The 27,106-nt window shown below is 39.5% G+C and overlaps 2 protein-coding genes across 3 annotated transcripts in view; one reads left to right on the forward strand and one right to left on the reverse strand.

Moving 5' to 3' along the window:
• Positions 1-2,761: 2,761 nt before the first annotated feature.
• PGPEP1L (pyroglutamyl-peptidase I like) lies at positions 2,762-15,613 on the forward strand. Its single transcript, XM_061595275.1, has 5 exons — positions 2,762-2,835; positions 6,591-6,643; positions 11,457-11,573; positions 13,676-13,905; positions 15,445-15,613. Exons 1-5 carry the CDS (start codon positions 2,802-2,804, stop codon positions 15,611-15,613), a joined length of 603 nt encoding a protein of 200 aa, XP_061451259.1. The 5' UTR covers positions 2,762-2,801.
• Positions 15,614-16,494: 881 nt separating this feature from the next.
• Positions 16,495-27,106, reverse strand: part of IGF1R (insulin like growth factor 1 receptor) — a 246,890-nt gene continuing 236,278 nt past the window's right edge. For both annotated transcript variants that reach the window (XM_061595818.1, XM_061595817.1), the window contains exon 21: positions 16,495-25,802. In XM_061595818.1, coding sequence (XP_061451802.1) covers positions 25,436-25,802 — 367 coding nt within the window. In that variant the 3' untranslated portion in view covers positions 16,495-25,435. The remainder of the gene's footprint in view (positions 25,803-27,106) is intronic.

Raw genomic sequence — 27,106 nt, forward strand, 5'->3', positions numbered from 1 at the left:
GGGCTTTCTTTTGTGGGGAATGGCATGGGGGCGTTGTTGGGGTTGTCTTACAGGGTTTCTTCAGCAGTACGTAATCTGATTTGTTTCGTTTTGTTTTGACGTGTTTATGAGTCACTTGGACACCTTCCGGTATCCAGTAACTCATAAATCTAACCGATGATTTTATATATGTGTATATGTATAAGACATGATTCATTAGAAAAGATAACGCTTGGAAAAACAGAAGGGAGTAGAAGAAGAGGAAGGCCAAACAAGAGATGGGTTGATTCCATAAAGGAAGCCACAAACCTGAACTTAAAGATCTGAACAGGGAGGTTCATGACAGATGCTCTTGGAGGTCAATTTCATAGGGTCGCCATAAGTTGTAACTGACTTGAAGGCACATAACAACAAATATGTATATACATACACACACACACCCCTAATATGTATACAGACACACATACACACCCGGCAGGGCTTTATTGTAAAAAAAAAATGAAAAAACCTAAGCAGTTTACCAAAGGAAAAAAAAAAACATTAAAATGGTCAATAAAGCGATTAAAAACAAGTAATTAAAAACATCTATTAAAACAGCAACAAATGAAAAAGATTAAAACACGGCAATGACTTGTCTAAACAAAAACGTTTTCAGCAGGCGCCAAAAGGAAGGCAGTGAGCGCTCCCGCTTAATGTCAATAGGCAAGGAGTGTATATGCAGGTGTGTGTGTATATTTACTTACCTATTTACAATGCGTTTTTTGGGTAGTCATACCTGGATAAAAGTGCTGTGCATGCCAGCACCCAATGGTTGCCATGGGTGGGCCAAAAATAGGTGCCAGTCCATACTCTTGAGTACCATCACACAAAAAAGTCCTGTACATGTATGTGTGTGTGTGATATATATCTCCTTCACAAAATACCCTCAAAAATAAAGAAGAAATCAACTGGTACTTGGCTTTTACAAAGGGAGGGTGGCTGCATTTGTGCATGTTCTCCAAAATACCTTCCAGTGAGGCAGATTGACTGGTATTTGGCTTACAGTTCTCTACAAAAATACCCTCAAACAATAAATAAGTGCGGCAAATCTACTGGCCCATGGCTCTTTATCAGACAGTGTGAGTGTGTATGTATTCTCCACAAAATAGTCTCCAGTGAGGAATCTACTATATTTGGTGTGGGTGTATTCTCTGCAAAATACCCTCTGCATACAGTTCAACTATCCCTATTTTAGCCTAATGCCTTGGATGGCTTTCTGCTTGGATGCCTTTCATAGGCAAATCCATGGAGGATGAGTCTATCCGTGACTACTAACCAGGATAGCTGTGTTCACCCTCCACTGTCAGAGGCATCTGAATGCCAGTTACTGGGAATCGCAAGTGGGGAGATGCTGTTGCACTCGGGTCCTGCTTGAGAGCTTCCCCTTGGGACGTCTGGTTGGCCACTGTGAGAGCAGGATGGGCCTAATCCAGCAGGGCTCTTCTGAGGGTCTTAAATTTTAAAGATGCTCTAAAAATTGGTCTCTTGTACAACAGGCAGCTTCCCATCCCTTGTTGCTTCTACACCAAAATAGGAGGTAGTTAAAGCAATGCAACAACATTATAGCCCACTTATAGCTAGATGCAACGTGAGGATAGCTGGAGGTGTGATAGGAGGATTTCAGATTAGGCCAGATGTAATGACACCCGCTAAAAAAAAAGAAATAGGAGCTCTTTTAATGTTTAGCTAAACTCTACTTCTCACCAATTTCCAGCCATTAGTTTTTTCTAAAACTGAAATTAAATTGTAATTTAAATTACAGCAGATTGTTATATTTTTTTCTTTCTCATGCATTGTGTATTTGTGTTTTTAACAGTGATTTCAGATCATTTTCATGTTATTTTATGATGACTGTGAGCCACTCTGCACTGTTAAGAGGAAGGGCATGAAACAGCCTAAGCAAGGCAGCTGATAATATAAGCCAAGGTTTCCTAAACTGTGGTCCTTGGACCACCAGTGGTCCATGTGCTTCATTTAGATGGTCCATGACAGGTTTGTGGATTTGTGGCTGAAGACTGGAGATGGGACATCCATCACCTTAAATAGTCATACTGATTTTTAATTGTATTTAATTGCTTCTTTACTGTTTTATTATTTTACAATTTGAATTCTATGGAATTAAATAAAATGATACAATAAAATATAATATATAGGAAATAAAAGAAGCAATAAAAATACAATTAAAAATCATACAGCATTAGCATAGCACATTGCCATTGCTACAATGGGAAAATAAATGGTCCGCCCATTTTCAAGTGGTCTGTGGGGGAAAGAACTACTCCAATAAGCCATTTTGTCAAGGCTGCCTAGAAAAGTGAGACTTAAAAATTTAAATAAAACATAAATAGAATTGCTTCTACAGAGCCAGTCAGCAGACTATAAATCCCAAGCGTATAAGTCATAGATAGACTTATTTTGATAACTGAGAATCACTATGGAGCAGACATACACCAAAATTAAAATGTTGGAATTGTTTCTAATCAGGTTATATTTGAAATCAATAGCTAAGATTATGTAGTTAAGTCATTCTGCATAGCTGAAAGGGGAGAAAGCATAAGGATCTGTGTAATCATCAATATTCCAGGGACTTGCGTAATTAAAATTATCCCACATCATGTGAAACCAGAACAGTCCCAGTTTGGTGAAGTGTTTTTCCACTGACCAATAGGAAGATGGACATTTTGCAACAGATGGTAAAAGAATATAATAAGGTCAGCTGTGATCAAGTGCGTTACCAATGAAGAGTAAGTTGATTATTGGTGTTGGGAATGGAAAGGAATTAAATGGACGTCAATTCCAGCACAGTGGTTGTTACGGGTAAGGCTCTTCTCCTTTTTTTAAAAAAAGTACTTTTTTAGCCACACATGGAATGTGCATACTCTGGTCTGCTCTTTGTCATAAACAACTCCAAAGACACACAGACCCACAAACAACTAGACATACCAACATTTCCAAATGGAAAATAACTCACTGCTGCAACTTGCTAAAAAAAATCAGATGATATGTCAGTGGGGTAAAAGAAAATGCATGCTATTCTTTATCCAAGAAAGTTTGCTGTTTGCTATTCCTGTCACTTCCGAAAATATCTGTTGATATCCTTTCCTGCGCAAACCATTTAGCCTCTAGGGTAAAACTAAAGTGTTACCTAAAAAGAGCCACAGGGCAAGACTGATTTCTAGTTCCACATCAGGGTCCAAAATTAGAGCAAACACATGTTTAAATTTCAGCTTCTGCGTTTCAAAACAAGGAGATAAAAAGCAGAAATAACACAGTTTTATTACCCCAACACTAGCGTATATAAACAGTGTTTTGAAGGAGCATTCCTGAACATTTAAGTTCCTGGAGCCAGTTTTGGAATTTTTCTTTTCAATTGTAGTTAATGCTGAATCACTGTTGAAGAAGCAGACAGTTAAGGGAGAAGAGTGAGCTTTAAAAGGTTAAAACTCTTCTGGAATCCCACGGCACTCTCTCACTCGCTGTTATGCTACTAGCTGCTCTAAAGGCAATCATTACGTATAGGGTTGACATGTGAGTTGCTGGATAGTTTTCCACTGTAGGCCATCCGAGGACAGAGGACTGAGATTGCAATGACATCAAAGAGAACCTGGATCCAGCAATTTCCAATTAACACTATTTAAGATTATTTTTCTGCTTGTCAAAATAGCTGCAAAACAGGACTAGTAGAACCAGTTCAGATGCCTCCAAATGCAGTCTTGGCTTACTTGGCCAAGGTAGTGAAAAAGAGGCAGAGAAGCCACTATCTGTTTTTTAACATCCATATGAGGGCAATGATTTAATGTGATAAAATAGTGTGCAAGCATTTGGGTTTCCTAGAACTCTTCTACTGGCTAGATGTTAAAAAACCCAAGGGAGTAATGGAAGAGGAGAAGAGTCCTGCTAGATCAGGCCAAAGGCCCATCTAGTCTAGCATCCTGCTCACACAGGGGCCAACTTAATACCTATGGGAAGTCTGCAAGCAGAACCTGAGTGCAACAGTGCTCTCCTCGCTTGTGATTCCCAGAAGCTAGTACTCAGATGCATACTGTCTCCAAGGTAGAGGTTGAACACAATCGTGGCTAGTAGCCATCAATAGCCGCCATGAGTAGCTCCATAAAGAAAAAAGGCTGGTAGTCAAACCATCCATGTCTGATTCTAGTAAGTTTTAAGATGGAAGGTTCTGGGAAACTCAAAAGCTTGCGCTCTATTTTATGAAATTTTGGTTGGCCTAATCAAGATATTTGTCCTAATACAGGCTTTGGATTTTTTCTTATGGGTCAATATGGCTAACTTTACTCTTGGTTATCAGTTTTTGTATGTTTTTCTGTTACTTAACTACAATAATCAGCAACAATTTCAAATCCAAATGGTGTGGGGCATCGGCAGGCTTGGGGGAGCCTCAGGATTTGTACACACACATCCAAAATGGGGAAAGCAGCCAATCAGGACCAAGCATGCTCATTTAACACAGAATGGTATTGGAGGTGGGGATTGGAACAGAGTATTCTGGAAAAGGGTATAGCTGGCTGGCTAAAACCCTAAACTGGGTAATTCTACACTGCAATTTTTTTTCCACATCCTACTTGTGTCTGTTAGATATGCAGGTGCAACTGGGAGATATTGCAGAGACTCATCACTAAATACCTCAGTCACATTTTCATCTTGTAACAAAATTGTTGGCACCGTTCCTGGTTTTAGTAGACAATATTATTCAACAAATTTGATCTCTGCGTTGGTCTGGACACTCCAACACATGAAGACCTTATCATAATGAAGTCACTTCTTTTAATAAGGGCAGTTTCCACATTTCTTTTACTGAAAAAGCAGCGAAGCAGATATAAAATCATGTCTGAATTTCTTTCTCAAGACATTTATTCTGTTCCCTATGTGATATAACTGATAGAAAGTTGTGCTCAAGGGGGAGAGCTGGGTTCAAATCTCAGCTCAGACATGAAACTCACTAGAGGCCCTTTCTTCATTTTAAACCGCCCTGGGCCCCTGTTGAGAGGAAGGGTAGGATATAAATCAAATAATAAAATACACAAACAAATAAAAACCTAACTGAACCAAAGTCACAGAACTGCTGAGAAATGAAATGTGGTAAAATCAAGCATACCATCCTGTGCTGCTTAAAGGAAGTGGCACCAATATTCAATTTTTCTCTGTATAAAAATGCACTGACGGTCCCTCTCTGTTGCAAGCTCTCTTGGGCAGAATAGGGTGTGTGTATTGTAAAAATGCAGGAAAAACCATCAGCGTATTTGTTAGGGGTCACCTGGTTAAAGAAATCTTAAAATGAATTGGACAAAATCTGCATTTGAGTTTTTTTTTTAAAAAGCAACAACACTAGTTCTGAAGTGTGGAGTGCACTTCTTCTGTAGGTGATGCATACCTGTGTCATACCAGAAGAGACTCCATCGGAGAAGAGTTTATTCTATGACAGTAAGAGTTGGCATGCCTCTTAAGATGTTACTTGCTGTCTGTAGTTTTTATAAGAACTTGTATGAAAATGAGCATTAGTTTAAAAGGTGCTGCCTAATTGATCAGGGGTATGTTTTTAGCTGAATAAAAGCCTTAAATAATAATCTAAACCAACTGAATATTGCAACTAATTTTAATGTAGATTTGGCTGTAGGGGGGAACCTGTGGCCCTCCAAATGTTGTTGGGCTCTAACTCCCATGAGCCCCAACCAGAATGGACAATGGTCAGGGATGATGGGAGTTGTCGTCCCACAACATCTGGAAGGCCACAGGTTCTCCATTCGCAGAACAGGAAAAACCCTTCCCTCACTTCAGTGGAAAAGTTAGTTGATAGCTAAACGTAATATACTGCAAAAGTGGAAGGCTCCCGGGCCACCTCATGTGGATCATTAGGTGAAAGACCTCTCAGATCTTGCAGCTCATGAACAAAGATTTTATATAAAAAGAGGGATAAAAGATAAATGTCACAATATTTGGCAGATTTTCTTACACCTCTGTGCGGACTGCAGCCAAATCCCTTCCCCTTCTGCTTCTGCATACCAACACCATCTGTTTCTCTCTGTTCATTCTTCCATTTTGTTTCTATCCTGCCCTTCATCAGTTCATGATCCCATGATGGGATACTACATAAAATCTAACAAAATGCAGCAATCAATAATAAAAAAGCAACGAAAACATCCAGTCAGAGTCTAGTTAGCAGAGCAGAATTTTTAATAATCCCTTTTATCTGTTTTATTTCTTTTTAATTGTTCATCCCCATTAAAAATATTAGTGGAATAGCCAAAACAGCATAAGTGATTCAAGTCTTGAAGGAATAACTGTAAGTTAATTAATATATACAACACAGAACTTAACACATGTCAGTTACATGAAGAGAGGGTGTTTAGGGGGGATCATGAGAAGGGGAAGCTTATTGTTGTATGTCCGGTATCCCCAACTTTTGTCACTGAAGCAGGAAGGGAGGGATACTTTTATTGTAACCATCTCACAGACCTTTCAGTAAACAACAATCAGCAAAAGTTACCCCATGAAGCAATGGGGTCCAGGGCTCATGAGTTTTAACATCATAATCATATTTTTATATTTGCTTTCAGGCTTTGGTCCTTTCCGACAGCACCTTGTTAATTCTAGCTGGGAAGCTGCAAAGGTAAGAATGCCCTTTTTATTGAAGTCCAAAAAAGGGACAAGAGTCAGGTAAGCTTCATGTTTCTCTTGCTTTGAAAAGTAGGATATTTTTCACTACCTGAAGTTATATTCTTTATAACTGAAACACAAGCAAAAATGGATGACATTTTAAGGAAATAGTTGCTTGAGTGAGATTAGAATATTAATAAAGCATTACACAATCAGTTCAGAGTTCTATTAGACACATTAAATGAGATTTCAGGTACATTATGGAGCTATATGAATAGTTATCAAAGATTTAAATGTGTTTTAAGATGTAGTGGGAGTTCTTGATAATTGGAATCATCGTTTTCCCAACCCCAGAGACCAAAGTTGATGCTAAATCTTCTCAAAGTACGGTTTGTGTCTCAGAAAATGGCCTACTTGAAAAAAGATGGAAGAAATAATGATCCCAAGTTAAATTTTGAAGCAGTAAATGTAAATGTACTGCCTTAAATTCGATTCCGACTTATGGCAACCCTACGAATAGGGTTTTCATGAGGCTGAGAGGCAGTGGCTGGCCCAAGGTCACCCTGTGAGCTTCATGGCTATGTGGGGATTTGAACCCTGGTTGCCCAGGTCATAGTCCAACACCTTAACCACTACACCACACTGACTCTCTTGAAGCAGTAGGCAACCCAAATTCCTCAAACAGGACTTCTATATTAAATTGTCAATATTCCAAGCATTTCAGGAGATTTAAAATGACTTAGGCCCAAGTATCTGAAAGACCACCTTCTCCCCCTTCCTCTTGGGTGCTACGATCAGTAGAGGCGGCCCTCGCAGTAGTTCTACCACCCTCAGAGGTTCAGGTTGGCAGTGGCCCAGGAGAGAGCATTCACTGTGGCAGCTCCTAAAGGTGGAATTCTCTCCCCGTGGAGGAGTGTCTGGCACCTTCATTATGTTTTTCGTTATTCTCGACTGTAATTTGTTTTAACTGAATTTAATATTGTATTTTTAAATGTTGTAATCTGTTTTAGGACCTTTTGGTAAAGGACAGGTAAGAAATCTAATTAGGATGGGTGAGAAATACGATTTAGTTAACATTTCAAGCCAAATCTATCAAATTTGCACTTTCCAAAACAATATCAGAACCAAAACACAGCAATCCTTTAAAATTCGCACTCATTCAAATTTTGCAATGCAGTTCATCAACCAAAGAATGTTTACAAAAATGAGTATGTTAGGGGAAAGGAATATATGAGTGAAAATAACACTGACTAAACAGCCTACAAATATGTGGTTATTAGGAGAAATTCACACTAAAATGCTGGAGAATTTTCATGAGGATTTTTTTTTTTTAATTGCAAATTGCTACAGAAATGTGAAGAATTGAAGACTGGAAAAATGAGAAACTGAAACATTTGAAATTGGCAGATCTTTTCATCTCTTAATCTAATTAATAAATAATAATTTATCTCAGCCCTGGATTGATATATGCCCCAAACCACAAAAATAAAGGTTTCTACACATTTTCTTCTGATACTGTTTGGCTCCAGTTTTAGATTAAGATATATTATCTAGGAGGAAAATAGTCATTTATTTGCAAGTTAGTGCAGCCAAAAGCCAAAGTGAACTAAGAGTTTGGGGGATTGTCTGAAAAGTCTTGTTGGGTTCTTGTAGTGCCAGAAAATTATGTAATATAAGCTAAGACAGCCTATAATTAAACATGACAAAGACCTGCAGCAAAAGTCACATTATAAAGTTCCTTTCCTCTTTGGTTGCAAGAATACAATACTTTTAACTGCAACTGAAGCTGCTGTTCTTTGCTGCAGACAAAGCCAGTGATTTATTCTGGTGAGAAAAACAATTCAGTAGTTCAGCTTCTACAGTTAATACAGTCTTTAAATCCCCCTTCTCTCTTTAAACTGATGGTATCCGATATCTGTTCCAAAGCAGCCAGAGATTACTATGCCAAGATCTGTGTTCTGCAAATGTTTGTAGATGGGAATATCCTGTACAAGAAAGATATGTGCAGTTTCTTTTCTGCCCTCAGCATCCATCTTTTTGCTTCTGGTCAGATATTTGCCACTCTTGCTTTTGATGGGAGATGAATTATTACCATCTGAGCACGGACAGCCAAAAATGGTGGCTTCACTATCTATTGTTCTTGGTGTTAAGCTACTTGCATGGCAGGAAGGGAAGAAGAAGGTTACAGTCTGTCATCTGACCTTGCCCTGACCAGTCACAGAAGAGCATCTCGTTAAACATAGAAATTAAAATGTGTGTGGGAAAATAAACTGCTAATTGTAAGCTGGCATGGATGCACTTTTGGAAAAACAAGCACCAATCATGGCATTCTTATGCAAGATGATGCAAGAGCCTCTCTCCAAGACCATTCGTGCCACAGGAAAAACACAGCTGGCTGTGTTCTCCTAATGTGTTTACTTCGCCTGCAAGAATTGTTTGCTTGTTTGTGTCAAACAGTTTATTGAGCACAGCTAATCAATGTTTCCGCTGACAAGGAAATTGTAACAGTTTACTCAGGAAGCCAATCTTCAAGAACAAGCTTGTCCCATTCACACACCAGTACCAGGAAAATCTTGGTCTGTGACTTCTTCCATGTCACTGCGGATTCTGTGCAATAAGCACTTCTGTGACAGTGTGAGAACTTCTAACTTGCAACATCAGATCCAGATCCTTCCAAACAAGGGCTGATCTTTGGGAGTACCTTATGAGGCACACATTTAATCCTCAAAGCAGCAAGGAGCCTGGGCCAGAGCTGATAGGACAACAGTAGCAGAGCTGAAGTGGTAGCAGCTTCACCACAGGGCAGAGTTGAGGAGCCTGTGGAACGCCAGATGTTGTTGGACTCCAACTCCCATCAGCCTCAGCCAGCATGACTAAAAGTCAGAGGTGATGGTAGTTGTAGTTCAAGAACATCTGAAGGGCCATAGGCTCCTCATTCCTTTTTTTTTTTACAATAATTTTATTCAAATTTTCATAAAACAAACAAAACAAAATAAAAAAACATAACACAATAAAAATAAAAAATTGATTTCCGATTTGTCACAGATCAGCTATAAATATATAATATATATCAAACCTGTCCCTTAATACATACAAAATCACTTTTCTCCATAGTCTATCTTAATTAATCATCAAATCCCATTATCATCATTTCATTTTGATCTTTCAACAAAAAGTCTAAGAGAGGCTTCCATTCCTTAAGAAATGTATCTGTCGATTTTTCTCTAAGTAAACATGTCAATTTATCCATCTCTACTAAGTCCATTAATTTCAATAGCCAGTCTTCCGTTGTTGGTGTTGATTCCATTTTCCACTTTTGTGCATATAATAATCTTGCTGCCGTAATCATATATAATATTATTCTTCCATATTTCTTTTCTATTTGCTCCTCATTCTTGATGTAGGTTTCTCTCAGTAATAATACAAGCTTAAATGTTTTTAATTTCTGAACATCGTATTGGTAGCCATGTAAACACACTTCATATACAAACATGGTTTTGTCGAAAGGCATCACCAATCTTTCATAATTACAAAAGAGCTAGATCAGACAGGCATTTATGTTCTTATGAAGGTTTGGTCAGAGCTTGGAAGTAACTAGTTACAAGTAACGAATTACTTGTAATTCATTACTTTTTTGAATAACGAGTGGGTAATTCCTTTACATTTTGATTGTAATAGAACTAGGAGTAATTTTACTACTTTTGTTGAGTAATTGTAACGTTTCCAGAATTACTTTTGGGCATTACTTTTTTGGGGGGAGGGAGCAGGGGAAGTCTTCTGCTCCTCTGATTTGTGGATGAAAATCATGTGCCTCAAACTGACCTTCTGTGCAGTGTCGCTCTTTCCTCATGCTCTGTGGATGGGGAGGAGGCGGAGAGTGAGACGGGGTGGAGTGGAGAAAACAATTATTTTAAAAAAATGGATAGTGGTGGTGAAGAATGGAGTGGAGGGGGAAAGGATCCGGAGGTCAAGAACATGGATAAAGGCGAAGGAGGCGGCAGCAGAATGGAGATAAAGAACTGTGGAGGTGAAAGATGACAACGTGTGTGTGTGTGTGTGTGTGAGAGAGAGAGAGAGAGAGAATACTGAGTTTGCACTTGGCACACAAAGTGGCCTCCACCACCCTCTCTGGCTACTGTGCTGCATTTTCAGTATTTTAACTTTTTTGCATCTCAGGGGAAAATGTTTGCTTGAGTGAGTGTCCCTTAGTTGGTGGCAGGGCAGGGTCTGGGAGGTGGTTAAGTGAGAGAGATTATGCTGGCTGACTGAGTGGGGGGGTTGCACTTGGTTTGACGTGCAAAGATCTGAGTAGTGGCCTCAGCCTCCCTCCCCACCTCCCTTACCAGTGGAGAGATCACCATTGTTATCTTATGAATAAAAATAATTATTCTACTACCTCTGTATGTGTGTGTTTATTTTTAATGTTGTTTTAGGCTACTTAGATGTGCAGCAGCCACCTTGTAGGCGGTTTTTTTCAAAGTAACTGAAATGAAATTGTAGTGATTACTTTGGAGGAAAAGTAAAGTAATCAGTTACTTTCAGAGCAACTGTAATTGTAACGGTAATTACTACTTTTTGGGCCATGCAAATGTAACTGTAATTTATTACTTTTTAAAAGTAATCTTCCAAGCTCTGGGTTTGGTGATGACTGCATAGTTGCATGGGTCATTTCCTTCCTCTTCAAACTGATCAATAATAGCTAAGCAGTACAGTCTAGGAGAAGATGGGTTACAAAGTTTTGCTGTATTTGCTTGTTCATGTATGCCAATTTCATCTGAAATGTCAGATATTTTTAACACAACTTAAGCTATTCCCCCCCATCACAGGAGCTGGCCAAACTTGGACTTGGTCACGATGTAGACCTACATATAATGGAACTGCCAGTGACTTACCAAAAGGCAAAAGAGATTGTCTGTGAAGCATGGGCAACCCTTCATCCACAAGTAAGTGACGACAAACTAGAAAACTTAATTTAAAATTAAGCTACAATGAACCGTAGAGGAAGTTTGGAGTTGTATACTGTAGTTATATTTATAAGATGGTGATAGCCTTGGGTATCTAATAGAGCCTAACCGCACATTTTGGTTGTAAGCATAGTTGACCCACCTGGAATCTGCTGTCAGGACACATAATTTGCTTCTCTATCCTTTTGAAAAAGAAGGCATGTAAAAGTTATCAAATGGAACTTATGGGCTAACATTAGGAGTGAGAACTTTGTATTGGGGGAGATTTTGCTCATTCTAAAGCACAACCACGTGCTCTTATTGATGAACCCACTGAGTGTATGCTAAACCAAAACAAAATACTTAGCTTTTTTAATACATCTGAAAATATGAAATGGAATCCTATTCCTTCCCAGCTCTTCCCCCTCTGCTCATGCACCCTCTTCCACATCCAAGGAAACCTAGGGAATCCTGCATATCATTTTCAAACGTGTGTGTTTTGTCTCATTTATTTTTCTTCAGGTTTGTGTATACATCAACTATAGACATGGCAACAGGTTACTGGAAAAGCAGTGTTGTATGGCAGGCAGGCAACCTGGAGTTCTCCAGATGTTTTAGACTATAACTCAGCCCCAGCTGGCACTGGAGGGGCTGATGGGAATTTTAGTCTAAAGCATCTTGAGAACTCCAGATCAGGCAAGGATTATATGTGGGTTGACTATTTTGAGAGTTTTTTGTGAAGGTGATGACTTGTTTTAAAGAGTCCAATTTTATGCAAAGATTAACAAACCAGCATGTCCCCAGTGGATGATTCACATTTTACAAGGGAGCCTTACATCAGGGTGGGGAACCTGTGGCCCTGCAGATGATAATTGACTCTAGCTTCCATCATTCTCCCCACCAAATGGCTAATGAACAGGGATGGTGAGAGTTGTAGTCCAGTAACATCTGGAGGGCCACAGGTTCCCTATCCCTGCTGTACATGCTCAAAATATTTGGGGTACAGAACTTCAGAAAAAGCCTTACCTGGACAGACTACTGGTGCTAACTTTTAAAGTCCTAAATAGTTTAGAGCAGCCTTTCCCAACCAGTGTGCCTCCAGATGTTGTTGGACCACAACTCCCATCAGCCTCAGCTAGCATTGCCAATTGTCAGGAAGATGGGAGTTGTAGTCCAACAACATCTGAAGGCACACTGGTTGGGAAAGGCTGGTTTAGAGCCAGATTACCTTAAAGCAGCGACTAGAAACTCCTGGCTCTCTAGATCAACGTTATTCAACCTTGGATCTCCAGATGTCATTGGACTACAACTCCCATCAACCCTGTCCAACTTAGCCAATGGCCAAGGATGATGGGAGTTGTAGATCAACAATATCTGCAGACCCAAGGGTGAAGAACAGTGCTCTAGATCAGCGTTCTTCAACCTTGGATCCCCAGTTGTTGTTGGACTACAACCCCCATCATCCCTGACCATTGGCTAAACTGGCTGGGGATTGTTGGAATTGTAGTTCTTCAACCTTGGGTCTCAAGATATTGTTGAACATTTTTCTAGATGGTGTTGGATTTCAACTCGCATCAGTCTGAGCCAGCATGGCCAATGGTCAAAGATGATGGGAGTTGAACAGCAACAGGAGGGCCAGTATTCCCATCCTTGCCTTATGGACCACCTTCACCTGTATATCCCTACTCATACACTAAGATTTGCTTCAGCAGACCTGCTCACTGGAAAGGTTGGTTAGGTTGGTGTGTACTAGATCTTCTTGGTGGTAGGCCCACAGTTACTCAACTCTATTGTGATTGACTTACCCTTGGTACCTTCAGTAAGTGGGCTTTGAAAATTTCACTGCTCCCTTTTCTCAAGAGTGTTAATGACTTGTGTGATTCAGAGATGGTTTCTCATAGTAGTTGTACGCCTTTCTGATGTGTTTAATGTATCTTATATCTTTCTTTTTGCGTATGTTGCTTTGTGAGGGCTTAGCAAACATGTTTTTCTAGAAGCAAGGTTCTTCACCAGCAAGCCCATATTTGACCAGACACCAGGGCAGTTAGGTACGTCAGACGTTCATGTATTTCCCAATTCCTCTCTTGCGGAGCAACCTACAGCTTATGATCCACATTGGCCTGGTTTCTACCTCAAAAGCAATCATCATTCTGGAGCAGTGTGGGAAGAACAAAGGCTACAAAGAAATTGATGCTTGTGGGTTTTGTCCAGAAGATGGATGTTGTCTCTTAGCAGGCCCGGAAAGAATAGACTCTACAATTAATATGAAGAGAATCTGGAAAAACATTTGTTTGGAAGGGATGGATGTCATTTTTTCCAAAGATGCAGGAAGGTAAATTACTTGGTGTATTGAGAAACCATGTCAGTTGTGGAAGACTTAGTTCAATCAGGAAATCTTCCCTAAAGGCACACGCACATCCTTCCCAAAATGTTCCTAAAAGTTGGAAAGGTCTGAGAAAGCCTCTGAGCAAACGGTCCAAGATTTAATGAAATGTTATATCTAAACTATGTAAGCTGAACTTCTTTCACGTTTACATTAGCTGAACACGTTGGGATACTTCTGAAGATATTAGATCAGCAATTTATTTGAAAGTCAATGCAAGTGTTCTGTCAATGTGTAAGCTTTGTGAGAGGTTTCATGAGAAACAGCCATAGCAGACCAGTTAATGGAAGATGCCAATTACACAATTCACCTGATATACCTAGAATTATACAAAAGCAAATAATACTGTAGAAATATATATACTTAGACAGTCTCTTGCAAGCATGTGAAATTTCGTAGGATAGCAAAACAGAATCCTGCTTGATGGAGGAAATCCAGCTAGAGCACCCCAACAGATGGCTGTCAAAGCCTCTGCTTGAACAGCTCGAGGAAAATCTCACAACCCCTCTAGCTCAGTGGTTCCTAAACTTCCCCCCCCCCCTTGATCACTTGAAAATTGCTGGGGGGTCTTAGCAGACCGCTTAATGGTTTTCCTGCCAGTTACAGTAATTTTAAAGTGCTGTGCTAGACAGTGTATGATTTTTAATTGTATTATTATTGCTTCTTTACTGATATATTGTATTTCAGTGTATTACATAGAATTCAAACTGTAAAATACAATATATGGAATAAGAGAAGCAATAAAAATCAACATGAATATTTAATATCATGGATGTGCCATCTCCTGTCTTCAGTGCTGCGTACACCTGAATGAAGCACACGGACAAGTTTGGGAACCTCTGCTCTAGGTAACTGGTTTCATTATCAAATTGCTAAAAGAATGAGTCAAGGTGTACACGCAAGTCTCAGGAAGCAGAACAGAAGCCTTCATCCCAAGCCACACCACAAACCACTCCTAAAATGAATTGTCAATTGCTTCAAGGAAAACAAAAAGCCCACCGGCCTCACACCTGGTCACATCTAAAGTAGCTCTTAGGATCCCAAATTATCTGCGAGACAGAACAGGTGTGGCTTTTCCTCAAGTTAGAGCCTTGATCCATGCATGCACAGAGAACCTGCTTCTTCAAGCTGCCCCATCAATGTCAATGCTGGGAGCAAATCTGGATGCACAAACAAATCCATTCTTTGCACCTTCCACTGAATGGGACTTGGCACTTCTGTGCCTTAATGTATCACTAATTCGTGGTTACTGTGATAAGACGACTATTTCTCTAATGTAATTTTTCCTGTGTAATATAAACCACAACCATGTAAATATTCTGAAATCATTTGATGTCACTGAGATGCTTTTAAGCAGTTGGCAATGTTACCTCTTTTGATGCAATGTATCAAAGCTAGTCATTAATATCAAAATGGAGCTAGCAGTTAAAGTATATAATTAAGCATACAGTTTTGCAGTTTTAAGTGTACCTTTTCCCCACGTTGTAGGTACCTCTGTGATTATATCTATTATACCTCTCTTTACTATGGTAATGGAAAAGCAGCATTTATCCATGTGCCTCCTTTATCCAAACGGGTAACATCAGAATTTCTAGGAAGAGCCCTACGGACAGTTATCTTGGAGATGTTAAAGCAATGCAGACAGGAGGTAATATAAAAATAAAACAAGTTACAATATATGTTCATTTTCATCCAAACTTTTGGGGAAACTTTGTCATCAGTCACACCCTAAAAAACGAAACAAAACCTGCAACCCAGTGTCCTGTATGTATGTATGTTTGTTCATGCTTATGCCGTCAGGATTCAGTGGACTAAGAAGTTCTGCATACACTGGGGGGACAGAATGGAAAAACACACTCTGGAGCAGAAGAGCTGAATGTGGACATTGGACGATAGGGCCAATAATGCAGGGATGGGGAACTTGTGACCTTCCAGATGTTGTTGGACTACAACTCCCTTCATCCCTGACCCCCTGGTCATGCAAGCTGGGGCTGATGAGAGCTAGAGCTTAACAGGTTCTTCTTTGCAGGCATAATGGGTGTGGAACAAGTGTTTAAACACGTCCTGCACATATTAAAGGCCACAGTTTAAGTGCCCATGGGAAACTGTAGAAATGAAACGTAAAGCTGATTTCGTTTTTTTTAAAAGGCAGCCTTTCTGCATCTCTACTTCTGATGAGGAAAATGTTTAATTTTAAAAGATGCACCATTACAGATCCTTTCATTAAGATGAAGAATTATCCAGAAGGTGGGCAGGAAATTTCCAGGAAGAAACAAAATGTTTTTTAATACAGCCAACCCAGCCTTCCGTTGAAGCATACTTTCCCAACCCGTGGCCCTCCAGATGTTGTGGACTACAACTCCCACTATCCTTGACTGGCTGGGACTGGGGTGACTGGAAGTCTCACATTATCTGGAAGGTGCCAGATTGGAAAAGGCTCTTTTTTTTGTTAGAAGTATCCTTTGTATTCTGAACAAAAAGACAACACACACACGAGGCAAAAATGCATACAGAATCCTTTTTATTTAACTTAATCATGTAGTACTGTAACTACTAGAAAAAAGCAGAGTAAGAGAAACTAAAGCAGCCTTAGCTTCAGCCATTCAAAATAGACAAAGGTTCTTTTTTTTCATAATGTAAAGAATCCAGAATATATCGCAACAGGAATAAATTCTTACAACAGAATATACAAAAACATTTTGAATTTTTTTTCATCATCTACCGATTCATTTTAATATAAACACAGGAATTTATTTAGGAATAATTTATACATAGCAAGTCTTTATGTAATAAATTGGCCATGTTATTACTGTTTTATTTTTTATTTTTTTAAAAAAAACTTTAAGGTAACTTGGAAAATGTTGTTTGCAAATGCATTCAGTTCCATAGCACTTTCTAGTTTTTGTCAACTTTTTTTTGTCCCAGAGGTAGAAGAACTCTGGCCCATCCTTCCTTCTCAAACCTCACTGGTTTAGAAAACAGGGAAAAAATGTTCCTCGAAAAGGCAACAGAACTATCCCAGAATCTTTCGGGTAAAGAGGGGATGGAGCCTGTTTAATTTGGATAGAGAAATCGAATCTTCGGCATTCTTGTTTAAATAATTCTATTAATAAATAGGTACCCTTGATGGTTGTTAAAAACAAAGCTTTAACGCTGTTAAATCTCTACACAGATTGTTTGGGCTGCATACTAAGCCACCTTTCCTTGAACAGAAGCAATAAGGAAACCGTAAACATAAGTTTTCTTTCTTTCAGTGATAAGTATTGAAAATGGCCTTTCACCATGTTGTCATACTATGAAGTCAAATCCTTCAATCAACCTAGGCAACAGTAATAAAGCCGGTAACTTAAATAATGCAAACAATCATTCCAATCCCAAACGTGTTTTACTCAGAGATGCATTTACCCTGGATTTCAGTGGAATTTACTTCCAGAGAAACATGCTTAGAATTGTAGCTAAAGACTGGTTAGCAGCAAGAACGGTTCTGTTTCCTTAACCAATGAGGTTTTCTCCCAACATGCACACATACAGTATAAGTGAAATGACTAGTTGAAGATGACCCCACCCATCCAGAGGGCTCTGGAAGACCAGGTGACTGAAGATACAGAACATATTCTGGGTTTACTGTGTAATTGGGGCAACAAATGAACCATGATTTAAGAGTTGGTACAGGATCCTTTTTTGGCATATTGTAAAGCTAACTAGTAAAACCAGTATCCTAAAAAAGAAAAGAAAAAACCTTAGACACACACACACACACAGAAAAGTGCCCTTAAATTATTTTTAGGCATTTATAAACTACAAACATTTCTATAAAAATCATTCTATGTACTTATAAAATGCAATGAAATATGTAATTAGTTTGTTTTGTAAACCAGAACTTTGTCAACTGACTACCCGTAATCTACTGGACTTAAGAGCCCTATTGAAAATGCTAATGGATTGCTAGTCAACAGAAAGGATACAAAATTAAAAGATGACAACCACACACAAGTACACACCCATTCCACATGCACATCTAATGAAAGCTATCTGGAACTTGTGCAACACTTATTTATGGTCAGGTGGCCCAGTCCAGCAATTCCTTCCAATGCTCTAGTACATGCAGAACATATTCTCCACTCCAGGAAGGCCTTCCACATTTGCTTCAGTGGAGCTACCTTCCATTAAAGTGAGCAGGGCAGCCTACATGTGCAGGAACTCCATGTATACATGGAATTCTGGATCAGGGTAGATATATTATAATGAGTAATTAGACTTTATGAAATTCTACATAGTATACTTGAGAGTTCAATTCTGAAACTTCAAATTAACCAGGTGTGAATCCTGGCACAGATATTGTCATGGTTTGTAAACTATGCCGAACTTCAAGCAAACCATGTCTTTGTAGAATAGTATTTCTGCCCCATAAATTTCACACAGTCTTGCATATTTTTTTCTTCAGTTTGGATAAACATTATTATTAACTAACTATTAAAAAGAAATGCAAGTGCCTCAACTCAGAACCAATTGGTCTTCCAAACTGAGATGCCAACCAGAAACTTCTAGAATACAACCCCATCGGTTCTGTATCTTCAGCACCCTAGCAAAAACAAAAAGTGTTCAAGCTGCATGAACATTCTCTCTTGTTATTTCTGTTTGTACCAATTATTTTAAAAAAATCAGAAAGAGTGGAGTCGCATATATTGAGTTCATTGCTGGGCTATGCAACTACGGCAAAAGCCCCAAATTGATCCACTCATCATTAACCAGTGATGGAATACATCATTGACAAACAAAATTAAAAGAGTGAAACAAGAAAGTGTTACTGACTACTGGAATGGGCATCTTTTAAAAAAAATATTAACTATATAGAACATTATACCAACAACAGGAGTGTCATTCATATAACCATGGACTGTAGTAACAACCCATAGCAGTTCCCAGAGATCTAAACAGCAGTTCCATCTCATGACCAGTCTTAGGCTGGGCAATTCTTTTTGTATCAGCAGGAGCATCAGCACTGAACTTTGGCAGAATCTTAGCTTCTCTTATATCCATTCTCAAGGAGCAGAGGAAGTTTAGCTGGAAATCAGCCCTGTCTCATACTCTGCTTCTGGTGTCCAGTTCTTTTCATAACAAGATGAACATATGATTTAGTAACCAAGCATGCAACACTTCTGTATTGATACAAGATTCCTTGCTCTGGAACCAAACCACCTCTTGCACCACTGAAAGAGCTCAGTGATAGATAACCTGTGTGTGGATGGACCACTTTTGGTGGGGGGGAGGCATCTGAAGAACTACATCAAACCAAATTGACATAACATGAACTCCTAGAGCTAAGCCAATTGATAGGCTAGACTTTTACAAGTCACCATTTCTGGATGGCTGACATGCAGGAGTTCTTTAAAAACTCCAAGTGTGAAATTGTTTCTCTTAAAAATATGCAAGTTACACCACTACAAATGGGCTTCCTCACTTGAGAATTAGCAAGTAGCCAATCTCCCCACAATTTTTTCAATGGGAGCCAGGAGGCCCTGAAAAAAGACAGGTCCATGTCTTAAATAAAGAATTATTGAACAGAAACAGCAGATTGGCTTCTGCAAATTGAAGTCCTGCCTTACCAACATTTCAGAATTCTTTGAGAATTTCAGCAAACATGTAGATTGGGACAATCCAACTAGGTATTATATATTGAGACTTCCAAAAATCATTTGACAAAGTCCTTCATCAGAGACTCCTGAACCAACTTAGCAGTCATGGAGTAAGAGGATAGACCCTCTTATGGATTGGTAACATTAAAGAAACATGAACAGGAAGAAAGGGAATTTGTCTCAGTGGAGGAATATTAACAATGATATCCCACCAGAATCTGTATTGGTACTGAACCTATTTTATTTGTTCTTTTAAGTGATCTGGAGCCAGGTGTAAGCAATGAGGTAGCCAGGTTTGTGAAGGATACCAAATTATTCAGGACAGTGAACACTCAAGGCAACTGTAAAAAGCTCCAGCAGAGGATGTAGCAGGGGAGATTCAGTGTAAAGTGGTGCACACTGGGGAAAAATAATAACCCCCAACTTCACATATACAGTGATTGGATTTGAACAGATCTTGGGGGGGGGTTGTGGTGGTTAGTCATTTGCAGTGGCAATGAAAGAAGCAAATTAAGGATTATTAGGAAAATGATTAAAAATAACACAAATATTTTAATGTTGTTTTATAAATTGATGGTGCAAATGCTCTTGAAATGTGTACAGTTGTGGTCTCCCCATCTCAACAAGTATGTTCAAGATGGAAAGGGGGCAGGAAAGGGGCAGACCAAATGGTCATGAGGTTGACACATTTTTCCTACAAAGGAAAAGCTAAGGAGTTCAGGGCCTTTCAATTAGAATATAAAACACTAAAAGGAGGAACACGTTGAAGAAAATATGCATGGGGTGGAGAAAATGGATTCCCGTGTCATAATGCTGGATCTCTGGGTTACCCAATGGTAACAGATTCAGTACACACAAAAGAAAATACAGAATTTGCTGCCACAAGATGCAAGGATAGCCACTGGCTCACATGGATTTAAAAAGGGGTTCCATGGAGGAAGAGAGGTCTTACCAATAACTTGGCCATGAAAGCTACATGGAACATCTGGATTCTGATGCAATGTCCCTCTGAATATTGCTTGCAAGGAGATAAACTGGAAGGTCTGCAGCCTTCAATGCTTCACTTGTGGACTGCTTAAAAACATCTAACTGGCCACTGTAGGGAACAAGATGCTAAGACTAGTTGGGCCTTTGGTCTGATCCATCAAGGCTACTCTTACGTTCTCAACCAAATACATAATAGACCAGGTAATGCAATTTTGTTTTCCTTCATTGAAGCACATCTATTTCTGTGTTGGACAGTCACATCTGGCCACTGAAGGAGCCACAGTTTTCTGAGTTTATACTATTAAGAATACAAGTAGAAATTTTTACAGCTTGAATCCAAATAACTTTAATTCAAACCCATCAAGATCTAAAATCAGTTCTCTCTCCTGTGCAAGGCGATGGTCTTCCTGAAAAACGCAGCCTCATGCCCAATATGAATTCTCCGTTTGACATGCATAAAAAACATGGTTTATTTTCAATGGAAGGACTATATGGGAAAAACCAGGAATATATGATCTGGGATGGATGGACGGACGGACAGACGGACACATTCCAATACAAAGAGCTGTGGAAACCAACGTGGAATTATTCAAAATGTTTTGTGAGTGCAGAACACAATGGTAGAGTTGAGGTGGTTTGGTCCAGACAGGCTGACTTATCACATGGGCCCACTTGCTTAGTCATGTGACTGCCTTACACTTGAATGCTTCTGAAATGTGTTTTTAGATGGGCACTACATTGTTAGTGTTCTCTCCTAATATTTTAAAACCACCTACATATAATAATAATAATAATAATAATAATAATAATAACTTGGACAGTTTTAAACAAAACCCTCTTAGCCAGCTGAACGATCTGAGGATCCCCACAGATGTGGAGATGTAATATGTGCAAGAGAACAGAGGCCACCACCAGAATAACAAAAAGATCACAATAACAATAATAATTCAAGGGCATTAAGCCAGGGGAAGCCCAGCACATCAGGAGTTCTAGACTCTCCCCACTCCCCACTCCCCCTGAAGTCAAACACAGGAACTAAACAGTGACACTATCTCAAGGCGACAGCTGAAGTGTGTAATCACAGTCATGTATTTTAGAGGCTGGATACATTCCAAAACTAGCCAAGTAACACATTCAGATGCTGCAAGCGATACCTGCAGGAACAGCTTTCAGAATTGGGTCAACAGCATATAAAATATACTGGCAGACTAAGTTGTGCTAATAGCCTATCTTGTAAACTAGTGACAAATCTGACAACTGGCTGATCAGAGTCCACACCTACAACACATACTTTTGGAGGTGTGGGTTATCAGATTCTTAGCACATTCAATCTACACAGAATAAAATATGTGTCAGTGCTCATGTTAAACAGTGGCAGGACCCCGTCTCCTTCCCTAAAGATCCTAACATGTACACTGAGCAGGTTCTTGCTTTGAGGACAACACATTTCACTGTCTGATTTAGCCAACGAACTGAACCTACCACACTTCATTATTAGGTAGGCATCACTTCATTCCAACATGCTTTTCCGATGCTTGGGGCATCTGAAGGACATGCATCTGCCTCAGCTCTTTATCCATATTTAGCAGAGTGACCATGCACATTCAGTACACAACTAGCACACAACAAATGTATTAACAGTTGCCAGGGAGCCGTTAGTTCTCAGCATGGATGAGCTGGGTTTGTTGTGCTTTCACTATGCCCTACTTTTCAAGTGGAATATCTCCTCATATTCCACTAGGGTTTCCCCGTGCCTGTTCATTTTAACAGGATTTATGAGCAGTTACTGATTTCATTTCAAATGATCACTGATGATTTTCAACCCTCAACACACCATCAAGAGAAAGCACACGTGGGTGTTTTTAAAAACAGCAGCTACAAACTTTTTCAAGTGACCTTTTTGATTCGGCAGTGACCTCTCCTCTCCAAAGCCTGGAGAATGTGGTTTGTACAATGAATGAGGTTACCGGTATATCAACAGTATACTGTTGGCTGCTGAGAGATGTATACTTTTTATATATACACACACAAAAATAAGAGTGAGGTAGATACATGTTTGGAAAAAAAAAACTGTCCCCTTGTCATAACGCAAAGACCCTTATCTCAGTATTTAAAATTTATTATGGGTCGTCTCTACAGTGATTTAAACTGATAGCACAAAAATAAATTAAAAAATCCTACATAGAATACCTTTTTTTTTCCTTTTTTTTTTTTTATACAGGGGAAAAATAACTAACTATGGGAGAGGTGAAAAGGAAATAATGGGACTGAAGCTACACAAATGAGGGTGGGGAAAAACCACTACAAACATATCTTTATGTCCAGTCACATCTAGCAATTATATTTTAACTCTTTGTTCTCAGTCAAACACCCCTCCCAATGAATTAATTCAACGTTTCCATCCCAGAACAACCCTTCTTTTTTGCTATCAGACTTTGGTTGGATCAGTGCTAATATAGAACTTCCATGCAGTTAAATACAGGTGAATTAACAAGCGTTAAGGCACCTCAATTTTGCAAACTTCCTGGACCTCTACAAAAACGCATGCAACTCAGCTAACAACTTCCTCTTGACTTTGTTTGGGGAGTTTTGGTCAGAACTATTAGCATGAGCTTATACGGATATTCATAGCTACTGCAGTGGAACAGCTTGCTCATGCACACAGCAGACCCAAACACTCGTGACATCTTGTAGCCTCCTTTCACTTTTAACCGCTCACCATTTTCTGCAAAGTCAAACTATCAACAACCCTCTTTTTTCTACATGTGTTTCATAACCTTGTAAAGTTACCAGCACTGAGAACTAAAGAGATGTGTTGTTCATAGGATGGAATGGTAAAAAACTGTTCAATCTGTTGTTGTTTTAAATGACCCAAAAGCCAGGTATTGGCAGCTCAACAGCTGTTGTGCCCAACAGTTAAAATGCATGTCCTTTTATGTGTGCGGTTGTTTGAGAGAGACAACCAAAAAACAAAAACAGGGCAAAAGGAAATTGGGGCAAGGCTATCATACACCAATATGAACATGAACACTGAATAAGAATGTGCTAAAATAGTTAAACTTGTTTTCCTGACCTGAGTTTGCATCATACCTTGCACTGTAACAGACATGGGTGCTGTATGGGCAAAGGGCAAGAAAAAGGAAAGGAGGGTTGAAAAGGGGAAAGGCTACACACCCAGGCATGACACAAGCACGTGTGCCACTGGGGATATGTCAACCCCCCCCACCCCTCAACCCACCCAGAGCACTGTAGCCCAAACAGCCTCGATACTGTTAAAACAACTAGCAGAAAAGGGATGGGTGAAATACAGAGAAAGGAGAGAGAGAGAGAGAAGCAGAAATATATTTATAAAAGGCATTAAACAGTTGATGGCAAATCATGTTTCAGGTATCACGTCTTGGGAAAGTGGTGGCTGACAAAGGATAGAAATTACACATTATAGTACAAAGCATTAGAAACTTGTTGGGAATTGGGGGGGGGGAGGAAGAAGGGGTGGCAAGAAGGAAAAAGGGGCTAGACCTGAAGATTTCTCATAGATTAAATCCACAAAGATAAAGAACAAAAAAATAGCAGCTTTTTTTCTGTACAGACATATAGATGAGTTATCTGAACTGTAAAAAAGTTATAAAAGTGACACAAAAAGACAAATGTGTATGCAAATGATCCATGGTCTAACATAGAACTGCAAGACCCTTTGAAGTCTTAATAACAGAGAGAAAAAAGGTCAACAAAGTGTTGGATGCTTGAATCCATTTAATTGGCTATTCTTCTCCCTTTGTGTGTGTGTGTGTGTGTGTATTTGTCTCAAGTGTTGCCCCACAAGTCTGTCGAAGACAGCAAGAACAACTCATGGAAATTCCTTCTGGTTTTGTCTATTTCCATTTTGGAGTGCTGTTGAGTTTCAGCACAAGACAGATCTGTTTCCCCCTCTGATTTGGCTCACCATTGCCAGTTTTGTCCAGAATTAAAGGGTGGGTCACTTATTTAACCTCAAACCCTGTTATGTTCTCAATCGCGTAAAAAAAAACAACCACCAGGTTTTTGTCCAGTCAAAAAAGAAAACAATCTAGACAATTTGATCTTTTTAAAACAAATGCCAGTGTATGATTGGAGTGTATTGGTCTGCATTTCATTTAAAGGGAACATGTGATTATTTTGCTCCCTCCACGCCTACAAAAAAAGAAAAATCCTAAAAGAAAGCTATTTTTTGGCAAAATTTGGCAGAGTTGAAAACAGTTTACAACCTTGGACAAATAATGGCCTTCCTTTTTTCTCTAATGTGATCCTAAAAAGATTAAGGAATAACATTAAAAATCCAGTCTTTTCCCCCTCTCTCTTTAAATCTTGCTTTTTTTTTTTTTTTAAACAACCTGCGGTGTTAGGCAGGTGCTTTGCAAGAGGGAACAGAGAGAATGCCTGTTGGCTTGCAATTTGTTTTGATGTGATAAAAAAAAGTGCCGTACAGCTGAACTTCACGCAGATATGTTTCCCATTATGAAGCAGGAAGGAAGGATAGAAAAGGGGATACACACCTCAGTTTCTCAAGTTTTCGGCTGCTATTAAGTGTCAATGTTAAGAGTTTTAGAAGGCTGAGTGTGTGCCCCATTGTACAGAGTTCTTTTGCTTTGAAACAATCTTCTGCTTGCATATTGAAAAAAAAGAGAGAAAATATTATTTCAACTTCTAACTGAAGAGAGGATTCTCCTGTGTGCAGCTATGACAGTTCTGAAAATCCACCGAGGTACAGTAGGCTTTTGAACATTTTTTCCTTGCTTCCTTGCTTGCTCTCTTTCCCCCGCCCCTCTCCTGACGCACGTGCATTAGGCACGTACTTGCAAAAACCTGGTTCTGAAAGGTCAGCAGGCCGATGACTGGGGTAAAGGCAAGGTGCGCTCATTCTTGCGGCCCCCATTCATGTGTGCGTAAGGCTGCCTCTCCTCAAAGCTGGCCCGCAGGACCACCACGCCGGGACCGTTCTCCGCTTTGTGTCCTGAGTGTTTGTCAGAAGGTTGGAGTGTCGAGGAAGGATCTAAGGGGATGCTCTCCATGTTCTCTGTCTCCAGGTCCAGCTCTTCAGTGTCGGGCGGCTTGTTCTCGTCGCTGTAGAAGAAGGAGACCTCTTTGAAGGCTGGATCGAGCTCGTCCTTAATGCTCCCAATGATCTCAAGGAAGGAGGGCCTCATCTTGGGGTTGTACTGCCAGCACATGCGCATCAGTTCAAAACTGGGAAGAGAAGGGAGGGAAACACATGCATTTGAAACCACAGTCCTGGTTTTGCAGCACAGAGTATTTATTATTATTATTAATTAATTAATTAATTAATTTCTACCCCGCCTTTTGGCCAAAAGGCCCTCAAGGCGGCTTACAAAAAAAATAAACACTAATATAAAAATACATCAATAAAAACAATACAATTTACAAAAAGCAGCAGTTACAACATCCAATAAAATACATTAACAAATCACAAAGCAAAAATTCACTGCTCTCTCTTCTTGGCCTTCTAAAAAGGGCCCAGGAGAAAAGATGGGAGGCAAACGCCCATCTCCAGACTGGATTTATCCATTTTATGTAGCTGGAATACGAAGCAATGCGTAAACAAACAGAAATCTTCAAAGCCAGCGGTTGCCAAACTGTGGTCCGTGGACCACCGCTAGTCCGCAAACTTCATTCAGGCAGTCCGTGGCATGTCCGCATTCTCAATAAATATCCATGTTGAGTTTGAATTGTATTTTTACAGCTTCTTTCATTTCTTACATTGCATTTTATTGTATTACAATATAAATTCTACGTGACGACAATAAAATACAATGAAAGACATAAAAGAAGCAATTAAAAATGCAATTAAAAAGCATGGACATAGTGTACTTAGACTTTCAAAAAGCGTTTGACAAGGTACCTCACCAAAGGCTTCTGAGGAAGTTTAGCAGTCATGGAATAAGAGGAGAGGTCCTCTTGTGGATAAGAAATTGGTTAAGAAGCAGAAAGCAGAGAGTAGGAATAAACGGACAGTTCTCCCAATGGAGGGCTGTAGAAAGTGGAGTCCCTCAAGGATCGGTATTGGGACCTGTACTTTTCAACTTGTTCATTAATGACCTAGAATTAGGAGTGAGCAGTGAAGTGGCCAAGTTTGCTGATGACACTAAATTGTTCAGGGTTGTTAAAACAAAAAGGGATTGCGAAGAGCTCCAAAAAGGCCTCTCCAAACTGAGTGAATGGGCAGAAAAATGGCAAATGCAATTCAATATAAACAAGTGTAAAATTATGCATATTGGAGCAAAAAATCTTAATTTCACATATACGCTCATGGGGTCTGAACTGGCGGTGACCAACCAGGAGAGAGACCTCGGGGTTGTAGTGGACAGCACGATGAAAATGTCGACCCAGTGTGCGGCAGCTGTGAAAACGGCAAATTCCATGCTAGCGATAATTAGGAAAGGTATTGAAAATAAAACAGCCGATATCATAATGCCGTTGTATAAATCTATGGTGCGGCCGCATTTAGAATACTGTGTACAGTTCTGGTCGCC

The sequence above is a fragment of the Rhineura floridana genome, chromosome 14, assembly GCF_030035675.1.
Source record: "Rhineura floridana isolate rRhiFlo1 chromosome 14, rRhiFlo1.hap2, whole genome shotgun sequence".
NCBI classification, from domain to species: domain Eukaryota; kingdom Metazoa; phylum Chordata; class Lepidosauria; order Squamata; family Rhineuridae; genus Rhineura; species Rhineura floridana.

What these genes read in the sequence shown, in the direction of transcription:
- PGPEP1L (XM_061595275.1), top strand. Translation starts at nt 2,802, where the DNA reads ATGGACGTCAATTCCAGCACAGTGGTTGTTACGG. An exon ending in CTAGCTGGGAAGCTGCAAAG is followed by an intron (nt 6,644 to 11,456) that starts GTAAGAATGCCC and finishes CCCCCATCACAG; the next exon opens with GAGCTGGCCAAACTTGGACT. An exon ending in TTTTCCAAAGATGCAGGAAG is followed by an intron (nt 13,906 to 15,444) that starts GTAAATTACTTG and finishes CCCACGTTGTAG; the next exon opens with GTACCTCTGTGATTATATCT.